The 13,733-nt window shown below is 36.8% G+C and overlaps 1 protein-coding gene across 1 annotated transcript in view; it reads right to left on the bottom strand.

Annotated features, from left to right (window-relative positions):
• Window positions 1–8,425: 8,425 nt before the first annotated feature.
• The window catches only part of LOC149232059 (plant cysteine oxidase 2-like), an 87,954-nt gene continuing 82,646 nt past the window's right edge, over window positions 8,426–13,733 (bottom strand). The window contains exons 3-5 of the mRNA XM_089379342.1: window positions 9,532–9,673; window positions 9,074–9,277; window positions 8,426–8,928 (exon numbers count right to left, since the gene is read on the bottom strand). Of these exons, the coding sequence (XP_089235468.1) occupies window positions 8,807–8,928; window positions 9,074–9,277; window positions 9,532–9,673 (468 nt within the window). The 3' untranslated portion in view covers window positions 8,426–8,806. The remainder of the gene's footprint in view (window positions 8,929–9,073; window positions 9,278–9,531; window positions 9,674–13,733) is intronic.

The raw sequence follows: 13,733 nt of genomic DNA, 5'->3' as shown, positions 1-13,733 counted from the left end.
AGTTTGTATTAGTATTCTTTGATGATATTTTAATTTACAGCAAAACTTGGAAGGAGCACCTACAACATCTGGATAAAGTTCTTACGCTACTAGAAGAGCATTAGTTCTACGCCAAGAAATCCAAATGCACCTTTAGGAAGGAAGAAGTAGAATATCTCAGACACAGAATATCCCATGGAGTAAAAGTGGACCCTAATAAAATCAAGGCTATAAAAGAATGGACCAAACCAGTTGTTATATCCAAGCTAAGAGGGTTCTTAGGATTAACTGGATATTACGAAAGATTTATTAAAAACTATGCACATATAACGGCACCTCTAACAAACCTTTTAAAGAAGAATTAATTTCAATGGAATGAGGAAGTAGGAAGGTGTTTTGAAGAATTGAAGGAAGTTATGTCAAATACCCCGGTACTGGCAACTCCAGATTTCTCTAAACCATTTATCATTGAATGTGATGCTTCCGAGTTCGGTATAGGTGCAGTGTTAATGCAAGAGGGGCATCCAATAGCTTTTGAAAGCAGGAAGCTCAATAAACGAGAACGTCTTAAATCCACATACAACAAGGAAATGCTCGCTATTATGCATGCACTGGCTAAGACAATATATTTTGGGAAGTAAGTTCTCCATTCGAACAAACCATAATAGTCTCCAACACCTCCAACAAAAAACACTTTATGAAGAACAACAGAAATGGATTGAAAAATTTGTTGCCTTTGACATGGACATATTACATAAAAAGGGAAAAGATAATGTAGTAGCAAATGCCCTATCTAGGAAGGACGAAGAATCAACATTACTTTCAGTATCAGTTGTTGTCCCTGAATGGCTTAATGAGATTCGAAGTGAGTATGCCAAGGATCCAAAAATAACTATGAAAATTAATAACCTTCCAGACAACTCAAAATTTGAATGGAAGAACGATATTATGTGGTACAAAGGAAGAATCTATCTGAATTCAAAATCCAAGTTTAAATCCAAGATACTCAAGGAGTCACATGATTCACTGTTAGTCGGACATGTGGCATTCTTTAAAACTTACTACAATGCACGTCAATCATTCTTTTGGAAGGGGATGAGTCGCGATATTCAGAAATATGTAGTTGAATGTGACAAATGTCAAAGAAATAAAAGTGAAAATATTATGACACCTGGATTTCTTCACCCCTTGAACGTTTTGAATCAGAAATAGGAGGAATCTACATCCAGAATTATGGGCTATTGCCATTATCATCGCCATCATAGTTGACACATTCCAAAAGAGCAGATCCTCGTAGCAGGTGTGGATTTTCTTGCAATTTATCCAAGGATAGGAGAATGAAATAGTTTCACCCTCAATTCCTCACTCATCTTTAGTGTCAAAGGAAAAAACGACAAATAAAGGGTTGTGATTGCAACCCTACAAATAAGCTTAAATTTTTATCACAACCAAGGAGTTGATTTGTTTCGAGTTCATTTTTCCATATTTTAAATGGATATATCTAGTTAATATGTGCAGAGATATGCAAGGGAACACAATTGCAGTAGACCTTTATTTGTAGATTTTCACTCAACAAGCACTTAATAAAGACATTATTTTACATTTTTCTGTTTGCTAACTTGTATGAATCCTGAGATCACTGCACACTTAACCTTTCGCTTGAAAAACCACAACCCTAAGGCATCTAAGCTGTCAAAATCACCCAGTAATCACACCTAGCTTGGACCACACCAACCCTTAACATGGTTAGATTTTTACCCACGGACTTTCAGACCGGTGACTTTCACATCACGAAGTGCCTTAACAGTACAACCGATCACCAACTGTTCTACGCCCCATGGGATATTTGACAAGTATATTTTATTTGCCTTGTTTTAGTTCAAATTTGTTTGTTAAGTTTGTTTCCTAAGTCTATAGCTTATATTTAGTTCTTTCAACCCAGAAAAGTCTATTCATTTGCTAAAATAAAGTTTTGGGTTGTATACCTAGGGGGTTTTCACCGCATGATCTTTCCATCTAGCTAGAAATTCATTTTATTGTAGGTTTGGAAGCTTAGAAGTGGTCTAAACAGGTCAATATTCTACTTGGCTCAAGTCAATATTCTACTTGGCTCCCCACCCCTGGATCCAAGATCTGTAAGTGTTAGGCACTTTTGGGTGGGTTTTCAGGATGTTGGCTTGCTAATTTCTACTTTTTCTATAGGTTACAATCCTAAGCATGAGAACATGATGTTTTGCACAACTTGTCTAATCAAGCATTTATTCATAGAAATTTTAACATATTTAGTTAGTTTATTTTCTATACATTAAATTTGACTTTTTACACGCTTATTTTTAATCAAGATTGAGTGTCATTTGCTCATTGTTATATTATTATGTTTGCAAGACTCGTCAAAGCATAATAACAGTAATTTTGTATAGTAACCCCTTTAACCAAGTGACGTCATATGAATAATTTATATTTGATGAGTATACATTGTGTACATTAATTTTGACTATTTATTTACCATATTCTATTAGTATTTCCCATAATGTTATTTTAAAATATTTTATGCAGATTTTCATAATAGAATAACATCACAGCAATGAAAACTTCTCCACTCTAGCGATTTGACCCCATTATAAGGCATTGATCTTTTAGTGGTTGGCTGGAATTTATCCACATGAAGCCTCGCATAGCCCTTTTTGGTAGGAGTCGGGCTTCAAAAAGTGCGAACTTAGGACAAGGTGATAATGAGCATCTATAAATGTGTGTCGGCCATAATTGTACAAGATCTTCAACACCCTGTTAAACAAAACGATAACAAAGATCCAAATTTAAATCCATGGATTACAAGATAAATTGGTTCATCGTTTGACTTTAGTCCAAATTTAAATCCATGGATTACAAGATAAATTGGTTCATTGTTTGACTTTATTCGACATTAGTTTCTGTATAGAAGATAAATCGGTTCATCATTTGACTTTATTTTGTGTATAAAACATAATAACTAGAATATGATTTGATGCTATTTGGTCTTAGAAATTCTTTATGATGACATAGAGCTAATATTTAAGGAAGTATATTGTATTGCATAGTCTCCCCTCAATTTACTTAGGGGCAACAAGGAGAAATTGCATTAGCTGGTAAGCTTGTGATATCAAGCAAAATTATTATTTTTCTATTTTTTATTGAGATATCATTGAGATACATTTGAGTTCAATTTATGATGACATAGAGCTAATAGTCTCCCCTCAATTTACTTAGGGGCAACAAGGAGAAATTGCATTAGCTGGTAAACTTGTGATATCAAGCAAAATTATTATTTTTCTATTTTTTATTGAGATATCATTGAGATACATTTGAGTTCAATTTATGACATGTCATTAAGGGGAAGGTGAGTTGGTGAGTTCAAGTTATGACATGTCATTAAGGGGAAGGTGAATTGGTGCAAGTCATAGGTTATTAGATATCCATGTTTAAACCCAAGGATTACAAATATGTTTAAATATGTTCATAGAAAGTGACTAGTTTTGTGCAGACAAAAGCTCATAACTCTAGCATAATTTCAAGCTTATTGGGCCATCACCCAACTTACAAATTTAAGTAGATGTCAATACTGTCATGCAATATCTCCCTGATTGTACATTAAGGTCATTACTTGAATAAAACATGTCAGAATGCCATGAAAGAAATCTAGCTTTAATTTTGCACTAAAAAGGCTCCAAACTCTAGCATAATTCCATGCTTATTAGGCAACTACCCAACTTACAAATTTAAGTAGATGTCTCAATATTGTCATACAATAACTTCTGTTATTTCCCTGATCGTACTTTAAGGTCATCACTTGAACAGAACATGTTAAAAGGCCGGGGAAGAAATCTCTATTTATGGACCATTGACACAATTACAATTAGAGAGCTCAATACTCCTTTTGCATTTTAAGCGTCTACAAATCAAAGCCTTATGGAGCATTATTGTCCTGTTCCTTTCATTTGATAAAACATGCTGCCAGGGGGTCACAATAATAATTTTGAGATAAACTATAACTACTTTTTATGTTTCTCTTTCAGTATTATCTGGTTTCCATTAAAAGCAACCTTACGTCTTCCCTATTTTGATCCCTAACATTATTAGGTTTTCTGTTTATATTACGATCCTATCACATGCTCACCACTTTAAATCAGTCCAAGACCAAATTGAAAATCAGTTACTTTCACATGCATTTGCTTGCACTTGTTCAAGTAAATAGAGGTTGTAAAGCACATGGCCTATACTTGGAAACTCATAACCTCTATTATGTGCACTTTTGTGGTCCACATTTTGTTCGAAAAAAAGGTGAAGGTCCAGTTGTTGGTATGTCTTTTAAAGATTAGGCAAATTGGTTATGATGAATGCAAGAAACTAGAGACAACATTTGAAATGCAGGGCAGCAATCATGTAAAAAGATGTGCATCTAACAAACAGCTTCAATGACAAAATTCAGACTGTGTTCGCAACATGGATCTTGTATTGATAATACACACATGACCAGAAATTTTTGCTGTTTATATTACGACCCTATCACATGCTTACCACTTTAAATCAGTCCAAGACCAAATTGAAAATCAGTTACTTTCACATGCGTTTGCTTGCACTTGTTCAAGTAAAATAGACGTTGTAAAGCACATGGCCTATACTTCGAAACTCATAACCTCTTTTATGTGCACTTTTGTGGTCCACATTTTTTTCAAAGAAACAAGGTGAAGGTCCAATTGTTGGCATGTTTTTTAAAGATTAGGCAAATGGTTATGGTGAATGCAAGAAAATAGAGACAACATTTGAAATGCAGGGCAGCAATCATGTAAGAAGATGTGCATCTAACAAACAGCTTCAATGGCAAAATTCAGACTGTGTTCACAACATGGATCTTGTATTGATATCCACAGATGACCAGAAACGTTTTCTGTTTATATTACGACCCTATCACATGCTCACCATTTTAAATCAGTCCAAGACCAAATTGAAAATCAGTTACTTTCACGTGCATTTGCTTGCACTTGTTCAAGTAAATAGAGGTTGTAAAGCACATGGCCTATACTTGGAAACTCATAACCTCTTTTATGTGCACTTTTGTGGCCCACATTTTGTTTGAAGAAACAAGGTGAAGGTCCAATTGTTGGTATGTTTTTTAAAGATTAGGAAAATTAGTTATGGTGAATGCAAGAAACTAGAGACAACATTTGAAATGCAGGGCAGCAATCATGTAAGAAGATGTGCATCTAACAAACAGCTTCAATGACAAAATTCAGACTATGTTCACAACATGGATCTTGAATTGATATCCACAGATGACCAGAAACGTTTGCTGTTTATATTATGACCCTATCACATGCTCAGCACTTTAAATCAGTCCAAGACCAAATTGAAAATCAGTTACTTTCACATGCATTTGCTTGCACTTGTTCAAGTAAATAGAGGTTGTAAAGCACATGGCATATACTTGGAAACTCATAACCTCTTTTATGTGCACTTTTGTGGTCCACATTTTGTTCATTTTGTTCAAAGAAACAAGGTGAAGGTCCAATTCTTGGTATGTTTTTCAAAGATTAGGCAAATTGGTTATGGTGAATGCAATAAACTAGAGACAAGATTTGTAATGCAGGGCAGCAATCATTTAAGAAGATGTGCATCTAACAAACAGCTTCAATGACAAAATTGACCCTGTGTTCACAACATGGATCTTGTATTGATATCCACAGATTACCAGAAACCATATTAAGCATACACATTAAGAGAGGAGGTAAGATACCTCCAAGCTTGGTACAAAAACTATGAAGAAACATCTAGTAAACTATGGTAATATTGTGAACTAATTGAGTCGCAATCAATGGCCAGAAACATAGTTCTATATATACAGCTATCGATTATTCATAGTTAGCAGACAAAATGCTTATGCAAGTTTAAAGTCTCCCAAAACCTGCCTATAAATTGTCTGCTGGAAAATCTGCAGCAATGGTGACAACATGGCAAATACTAAAATATTAATTAATAACATGCAAAAGCATAATTAATAGAAGTGCTACATATGCAACCTACTTTAATTTGTCAGGGATACTTTACCATCTTGGTGGGGCAAACAGATTTAGGTCTCCAGTATGTAAATGTAATGAAGTATAATCTTAAAATGTAATAGAAGAGATCTATCTGTTGAACAATTTCTTTGTTTTCTCTCTTCTTCGCTTACCTTTCCACATATCTTATGGGATCCACAAAATTATCAAAATTAACAATTAAGTGCCAGCTCTTCAGTAAAGAAGGAAAAGAATCTCTCCTTACACTGATAAATTCTACTAATGAAAACTAGATCATGACATCGAGCCCTTCTAATCGGAAATGAGCTAGACAGTAACTAAGAGATGGATAAAACTGTCGTACTCAGGATTTAGAGAATGGAAGAAGATCTCCACTTTCTTGCGATCTTCAAGTCAAATTCCCAAAAAAGTGAGAGAAAGAACAACAGGATTCATGCAACTTGCTTACCTGTGAACCTTAAATTTTATCACCAAGAATGAGTACAGAATCTCTAATTTGCTCACCTGCTTAAAACCTACTGGCATCTGCTCTATGCAAACATTATGTGAAATGACCTGCAACACGAAGGTGCTAAAACCCATGGCCAACTCACTACTGCAAACCAACGTACTTGTTAACTAAGGAATGGGTAAAACTTTCTCGACTGTGTCCTACTCAGGATATAGAAAACGGAAGAAGATTCCCACTGTCTTGAGATCTTCACGTCAAATTCCCAAAAATGTGAGAAAAAGAACAAGAGGATTCATGCAATTTGCTTACCTATGAACCTTAAATTTTATCATCAAATATGAATACAGAATCTCTAATTTGCTAACCTGCATCAAACCTACTGGCATCTCGTCTATGCAACCATTATGTGAAATGACCTGCAACATGGAGGTGCTAAAACCCATGGCCAACTCACTACTGCAAATGAATGTACTTGTTAACAATTCAGTGACTTCAGGCTTCTATACTAGTGGTTTGAAAGTAATATCAATCATGTCTAAGTCTGTCCAAGTGAATTTCTGATTTGATAACTGCTACTCAAGGACTCTTCAATTTATATTAATATAACCAAAATCAAAGGCACTGTCACTAGAGATGTACTTCACACACCCATCATAGCATATGCTCTTTGCATGTAACCCTAACAAAAACAATGCCTCAACTAGCTCATAGCCTTAATAATAGCATGCACTTAAATACTTTGCAGTAACAACCGACTCAGAATTCTCAAATGTCTTGGACAAAAAGAGTTATTTTTTATGGAGGTAGGTTAACTGTTTGCAGGAAAAGGACACTCGAGTTTTACAATTCAACGCACTTGTATTTTCCCTTGCAATAATTAAGAGCTATATCTAACAGCCAAAGAACTAGAGAACTTTGATTTTAATGAAAACAAACTCAATTGTAAAAGACCTCGTTGGGCTCGATGTTTGCAGTGTTAGGATTAATGATTATTGCTGATTGGGCCAAATCTGGTCAACCAGTCAATCATTTTGAACATATCCAATTTGAATGAATAATGACCTCAAATTGGAGAATGATCCGATTCGATTAAGGATGCATTTCATGGCACATGCATTAATTCTATAAGAGTTTACTTACAGTCCCTGCCAATTGCAATTCAGTTTGACAGAGAGGAAGATGGGTATGGATGAAAATGAGTCTTCTCAGCATAGCCAGATCATAAAAAAAAAAGTCAACAGAAGAGGAAAGATATGGTTTGTGATCAGAGGAAATCTCAATGTTTGCAGTGCTGGGATTGAAGCTTCTGATTGGAATGAATCTGGTCAACTGGACAGTCATTTTGGACTATCCGATTTGAATTAATAATGCTCTCAAACTGGAAGATAATAAGACTGGAATAAGGCTGCATTTGATGGCACATGCATTAGCTTTTACAAGAGTTTACTTAAGGTCCCTCCTAATTGCAGTTCAGTCTAACAAAGTGGAGGAAGATGGGTATGGATGAAAATGAACATTTTCATCATAGCCAGATCATTAAAAAAGTCAATAGAAGAGGAAAGATATGGCTTGTGATCCCAGGAAACCTCCATTTGACTTTTGTTATGTGGATTCAACAACTATTCCACTTACCAACCTTAAATTAAATCCCCACCTATGGGAGAACACTTTGTCTTCTCCCACATGCAAGCTTTATCTTTTCCTACATGCCTCTAGGCGTAATGGTTGCAAAACTGATAATGACCTATTCCAATATTCTTGCCAATATTTTCATCCCACCGTCCTGTGCAACCTTGTTAAGTCAAAACGAATTGCCTCTAAGTTAGCTTGAATTTGTTTACAAAACAATAATTTGCACTCTCATATGAATGGTCCAAAAACCTTGAATTTGAGTATAGAATGTAGAAGAAAGACAACAATATCCTGCAAAATTCAAACCATCTAAGCCTCCAAAATCTCAGATAAATTTCAGTTTATGATGAAAAGATTGCAGCAGTCAGGTTGTTAACATCGACTATCCAGGCATACTGCACTTTGAATTTTCAACCAAAATTGCTGCGCCCCTATTTGCAACAGTTCACTTCAGATTACGTAACATTAACGAGGTTTAAAATATACAATCCATTATTAAATTATCACACTATTGTGTCAATCAATTTCAGCTTACAAATTCTATAGTCTGCAGAATGTGAGCCTGACCAAAGTAGATAATGATGTTTGTACCTTTCAGACGTAGTATTTACAGCGACTAAAGTGGTCAGATTAGGCATGAGAAACGAGAATAATCTTTCCAGTAATAGAGAATGGCCACAGGCACAACTTATCAAGCTTCAATTTGTGGACCTTTATATGGTGCTCCCCTGACGATAAAGTCTTCTGGCTTTTCTATCTCCTCCAACCATGCACAACCTTGATCATCATCATCAGGTATTGTATTTCCATCATCTGCAAAGTTGCAAATGCACTGACGTATCAATTAATTTGTGCTAGCCACAGAGATACCAGAATATTACCCAATTCAATAGTTTGCAGAAACCTATACAGCGACATGACAAATCCTTTGGAAATATGGAACAGCAGATTAAGTTACCAGAAAGACTTGAGTATGGGTATTCACGATAGTAAGTGCAATTCCTTCCCTCTGTATCTGAATATGGAGGACCAAGGACATCAAGCACTGCACAAGATGTAACTGCTCGGAATGAATGTATATTGCCTCCCGATGTTGGATACAACACAGATGTGTCACAAGGAGATGTAAAGACGTTATCAACCTTCAACCTTGCTAGCCTTACTGCACAAAATAACCAACATAATACTAGTTAATTTTTCTTCGAGAATTAATGAGAGCAGCTTTCTTTCCTCTAGCTGAGATACATCAAAAAAGCTGATGAAAAAACCAAGGGTTCTCAAGGAGAGGATTAATATACAGGATCACTTTCATGGCTAAAACTAGCACACTCCAAAACATACAACAGACATATCGATCTCCAATTTAAAATATAAAATAGCAGCGTAGAAAAAGGAATTATAGCTAAGAGGGTTTACAATTTGTTTCTGTATTGATGGGGTCAACCCAATCATAAGCTTTGATGTACATAGATCCAAAAAGAAGCTTGCTAAGAACTGTCATTCCAGGATGATCGTGAAAAGGAATAACCGCTGATGCTGGCAGACAAAATATACCTATCTAAACAATGAATAAAAAGTCAGCTTTTCCTGTGTACAACAGTATGCGAACATCTCAACATAAAATCTTCCAAAAGCTAAGCAGCACTATAGTGTTGTGTACATGACACAGAATAAAAAATTTCCAAACATACAATTAACTAAATTTCATTTTTTTTATTTTTGAAAATCAGATAACCAAGAACACCACTCGTTATGTCCCAAAATGCCAAAAGAAGGTTCATTCCACAGCAGTTAACGGGGAAATATTACTAGAGATGGAAAAATAATCAAACGTTCAAAAAAAGCATCTTTTAATCCAACGTTATTCTGAGTATATCATAGAATGCCAATTGATAGCTGGTTTCCTTAAGAAACTATATTCTCATTAATCATCAATTCAAGCTGAATAAGGATTTCCATCTTGAACCTTGGCCCTTGCATTCATGTCTAACTAGTTCATTCCAAACTTTCTTTGTCTTTAGTTGAGTTTCTTGAAAGAAGGTAATCTTGTAGCAAAAGGATCCTCTTTTCAGTCACAAATCTGGTCAGAATCCTGTAGAAATTTCAAGCATGAGCAGAGTTCTACCATGATCGAATGTAATAGTCCTGCCTTTTTACCCCTGTTTTTGTATATGTGAACAGAACCGTGACAGCCAGCATGGAAGTCATGGTTGGCTGGGAAAAATCCTATAAACAATTTAAGTATTAAATTATTTTCTTGAAAATAATAAACAAAATGGAATGCTAGCCTGAAGAGATGGACCCACAGATCCAAGTCTGAGGGAGAATGGAGAAGTGGAGGATGGTGTCCTCACCCTCGAAGATGGAGGAGGTGGCATAATCGATCAAACCACTGCTTGACAGATGCAAGAGATGTGATTGGACAGGGGGAAGTGCCCAAAGTATTATTTCCTTAGCGAGGTGGAAGAAGAGGGGTCAGCACTCTCATAGGTACATGAAGAGACACAAGGAAAGCATAAAGAACGGAGGAAAAACATGATGGGAAGCAGCGGAAACAAACGCTGGTGAAAGGAGGACAGCACTAGAGAGAGACTTCCTCGGATGCTGGGCATGGAGGCATGGAGCAATGCTAGAGTTGTGATTGAGCCCTGTGCTCTGAAAGTGGGGTGTTATTCCCTGTATTGATGTTTTGAGGCCACTATACTGTGTGTGTCAAAGCTTGATTGGTCAATGGGAGGCTTAGGGGATGGCCAAATCATTGTGGTGTTGGTTGTATAGTTGTTAACCACCTGGACAGGGCTATTTAGGTCACTGTGGTGCTTGCTTGAGAGAGCTCTTAACCACCTAGACAGTGGATTGCAGACCACTGTGGTGCTTGCTATGAAAAGACAGCTGAAATATCACCTGGACAATGGACTCGAGCTCCAGGAATAAGCAATGCCCCATCTGGAACTCAGGTGAATTCCTATGATTGGACTTAAAGAAGTGAGTCGCTGTAGTGTTTACTGCTGGAGAGCAGTTGAGAAACAACCTGGACTCCATCTCTTGAGCGCCTACCAAGCCTGGTATGAATTTTCGCTAAGTAAGCATCTACTCAAACTTTGGATCTGGCTCGGGAGTTGTCAACTGTAATAAAGTTGCAGTGTAGCTGGGCTATGGCTGGGGAAAAGTTGAAGTCCCTCCTTTAGTTTCCAACCATCTCTACATAGATAAGTCAAATAAATTGATATATAGAGTTATGAACTGTGATGTTCCACGAATTACATATGTCTATAATATGTATGAGCTCTTGTATATTCTTGGATGTTATTGAATGCCTAAATGGTGAAAATCACTATTATGTTCATGATTTTTATGATGTCTTATGTCATGACTTTGATAGATGACCAGACTATGCTTTCCGATGTCTCATTCATGGTTGATGTGATACACAATATGTTCATGCTCATTCATTTTGATTGACATGGATGTGGAATGCAATGGCTTATTGGCTCACTTGACATATATTGTTTACTAGAGGATCTGCAATTCCTCATGTATTGTTATCAAGCTAGTATGCTTGCGCTCTGTTGAATTAATAAACACATCTCTTTGAGTATCTCTAACCAGTCAGCAATAAGTCAATGGCATTGGAGTGACTGATGCATTATCCTCTTGCACAGTATAGCCATTGTGTATGTTTGATATTACGACTTGCCTTCTTTCGACTTCAGAACTGATGCATTAAAAATGCTAAGGAATCTTGCACCCTTGTTTGTTCGTACTTAGAGATTTGATGTTTCAAGGCCTCGGGCCCATGTACCATAGACCACTAAAATTTGGTGTTCTTACCCTCGCACTAAAACTTATAGAGTGATATGAAAAAAGGGGAGACCGACCATTGCCACTACTAGTATTTTGAACCTCAAATTCCTACAAATGAGTAATGAACCGGCATATGGGAATATTCGTGTCTAGTGATGCTGAGATATCTGTCTCGTGCTAGGTCTGTCTATCAGGTCACCTGGTTGAAGTGTTGTGATACCTAGGAATGTGACCGATAACAACGTGGGCTGATCCAATGGTGGAACCATACTCTCAGAGCTCGGATCTTGGCATTTTCCAAATGAAGTTGGAGTATAGGGAAGGTCGAGAACCCAATGTCGAGATGACATTGTTGAGAAATCTAGGGCATCATATGGATTAGGTTCTTTAGGTAGATTTCTCTTAGACTTTGACATTTTCTCGTCATTACTCTTTTCTTCTTATTAGTTCTTCATTCAATTTATAATTTCCATCCAAACAATGAAGATCACAACAAGGGGCACAAGATGTAGGCACTTAGCCAGGGAAAAACCCCTATCTAGGGGAAACCTAGCCCATCTCTTCCACTAGTAAATCAATATGAGCCAATCCAAGACCCTTTAGACCTAGACATAGACCTCCTCCAATCACCAAGTTAACCCTTCCTTCTAGTAAATGATCTATGCCAAAGTTTCCAAGTATCATCTCTTCAAATGCTTCAATCCAGAATTTCGAGCTCCAGGTTCAAAATTTCAGACCTACAATTAATTCAGAAATTTTGACCTCGAGCTTCAGTCTAAAAACCCTAGCAGACTTCACATGTGTGAGAGAGATGCCCAAAAAAATTTCTTCTTTCCTTGAGTAGGTCTTCTTAATGAAGATCGAACTTGTGTGAGTGCATCTCCAAATGAATCGAGCTCCCTCTATTTATACTACTTTCATGAGGTTGAATTGCCTCCAATAGGACCGACTTCTCTAAGACAGGGTCGACTTGGTGAGGAGGGACAAAATGACTTTTGACTCAAAAATAAATTTCTTTACATGATACAAAAGTTGAAGAAGAATCTAATTAATGTGACAATGACTCTCTTGACTCTTGACAAAACGTAGAAGCCTTTAATGGAGGCTATGACCTAGAGAATAAATGGAGCATGAAACCCATACTTCAATAATATTTTTCTTTTACAATAAATTTTCTTCTTGACAAATACAATTACGAAGACCAACACTAGTTACATTCTTCGTTACCGAGCTTGCGAGTCTCCGAGCCATTGGGCTTTCAACAGGATTAAGTGGAGAGAAACCTAGAGATTGACGGTCAAGATCTATTGAGGAGCCCCCCTCGTGTTCAAGTTTAATGAACATGGGGGCGATTGGGATTAGTGCCAAATTGCCCGTCTCTAATCAATGACTAAAGATTAATTGATGGCCAAATTCGAAACCATTGTTGGGGGGTTCACGTTACCAATGGTTTTGGTCAAGGGTTGGCCGAAACATAACATATGTGTGCAAGAACGAATAGTGTGGGATTGGGGTGGAATTATGTGTATCGCAACACTGCCATCGGGATTGTTACCACAAAATATAGCAGGCCTTGGAGAGGGGTATCCTACAAGGCTATTGCTAAAGAGACAACAATGGGGTAATGGCCCACTGTCACCACAATGTTAAAATTTGGGTACCAGAGGACAAGTGGTTCCCTACTAAAGATTAATTGATGGCCAAATTCGAAACCACTGTTGGGGGGTTCACATTACCAATGGTTTTGGTCAAGGGTTGGCCGAAACATAACATATGTGTGCAAGAACGAATAGTGTGGGATTGGGGTGGAATTA

The sequence above is a fragment of the Pinus tabuliformis genome, chromosome J (assembly GCF_031772625.1).
Source record: "Pinus tabuliformis cultivar Carrire ecotype Pingquan chromosome J, CPIR1, whole genome shotgun sequence".
Classification (NCBI taxonomy): domain Eukaryota; kingdom Viridiplantae; phylum Streptophyta; class Pinopsida; order Pinales; family Pinaceae; genus Pinus; species Pinus tabuliformis.
Note: the sequence above shows the minus strand (reverse complement) of the source record. Positions and strands in the feature narration are given on the sequence as shown.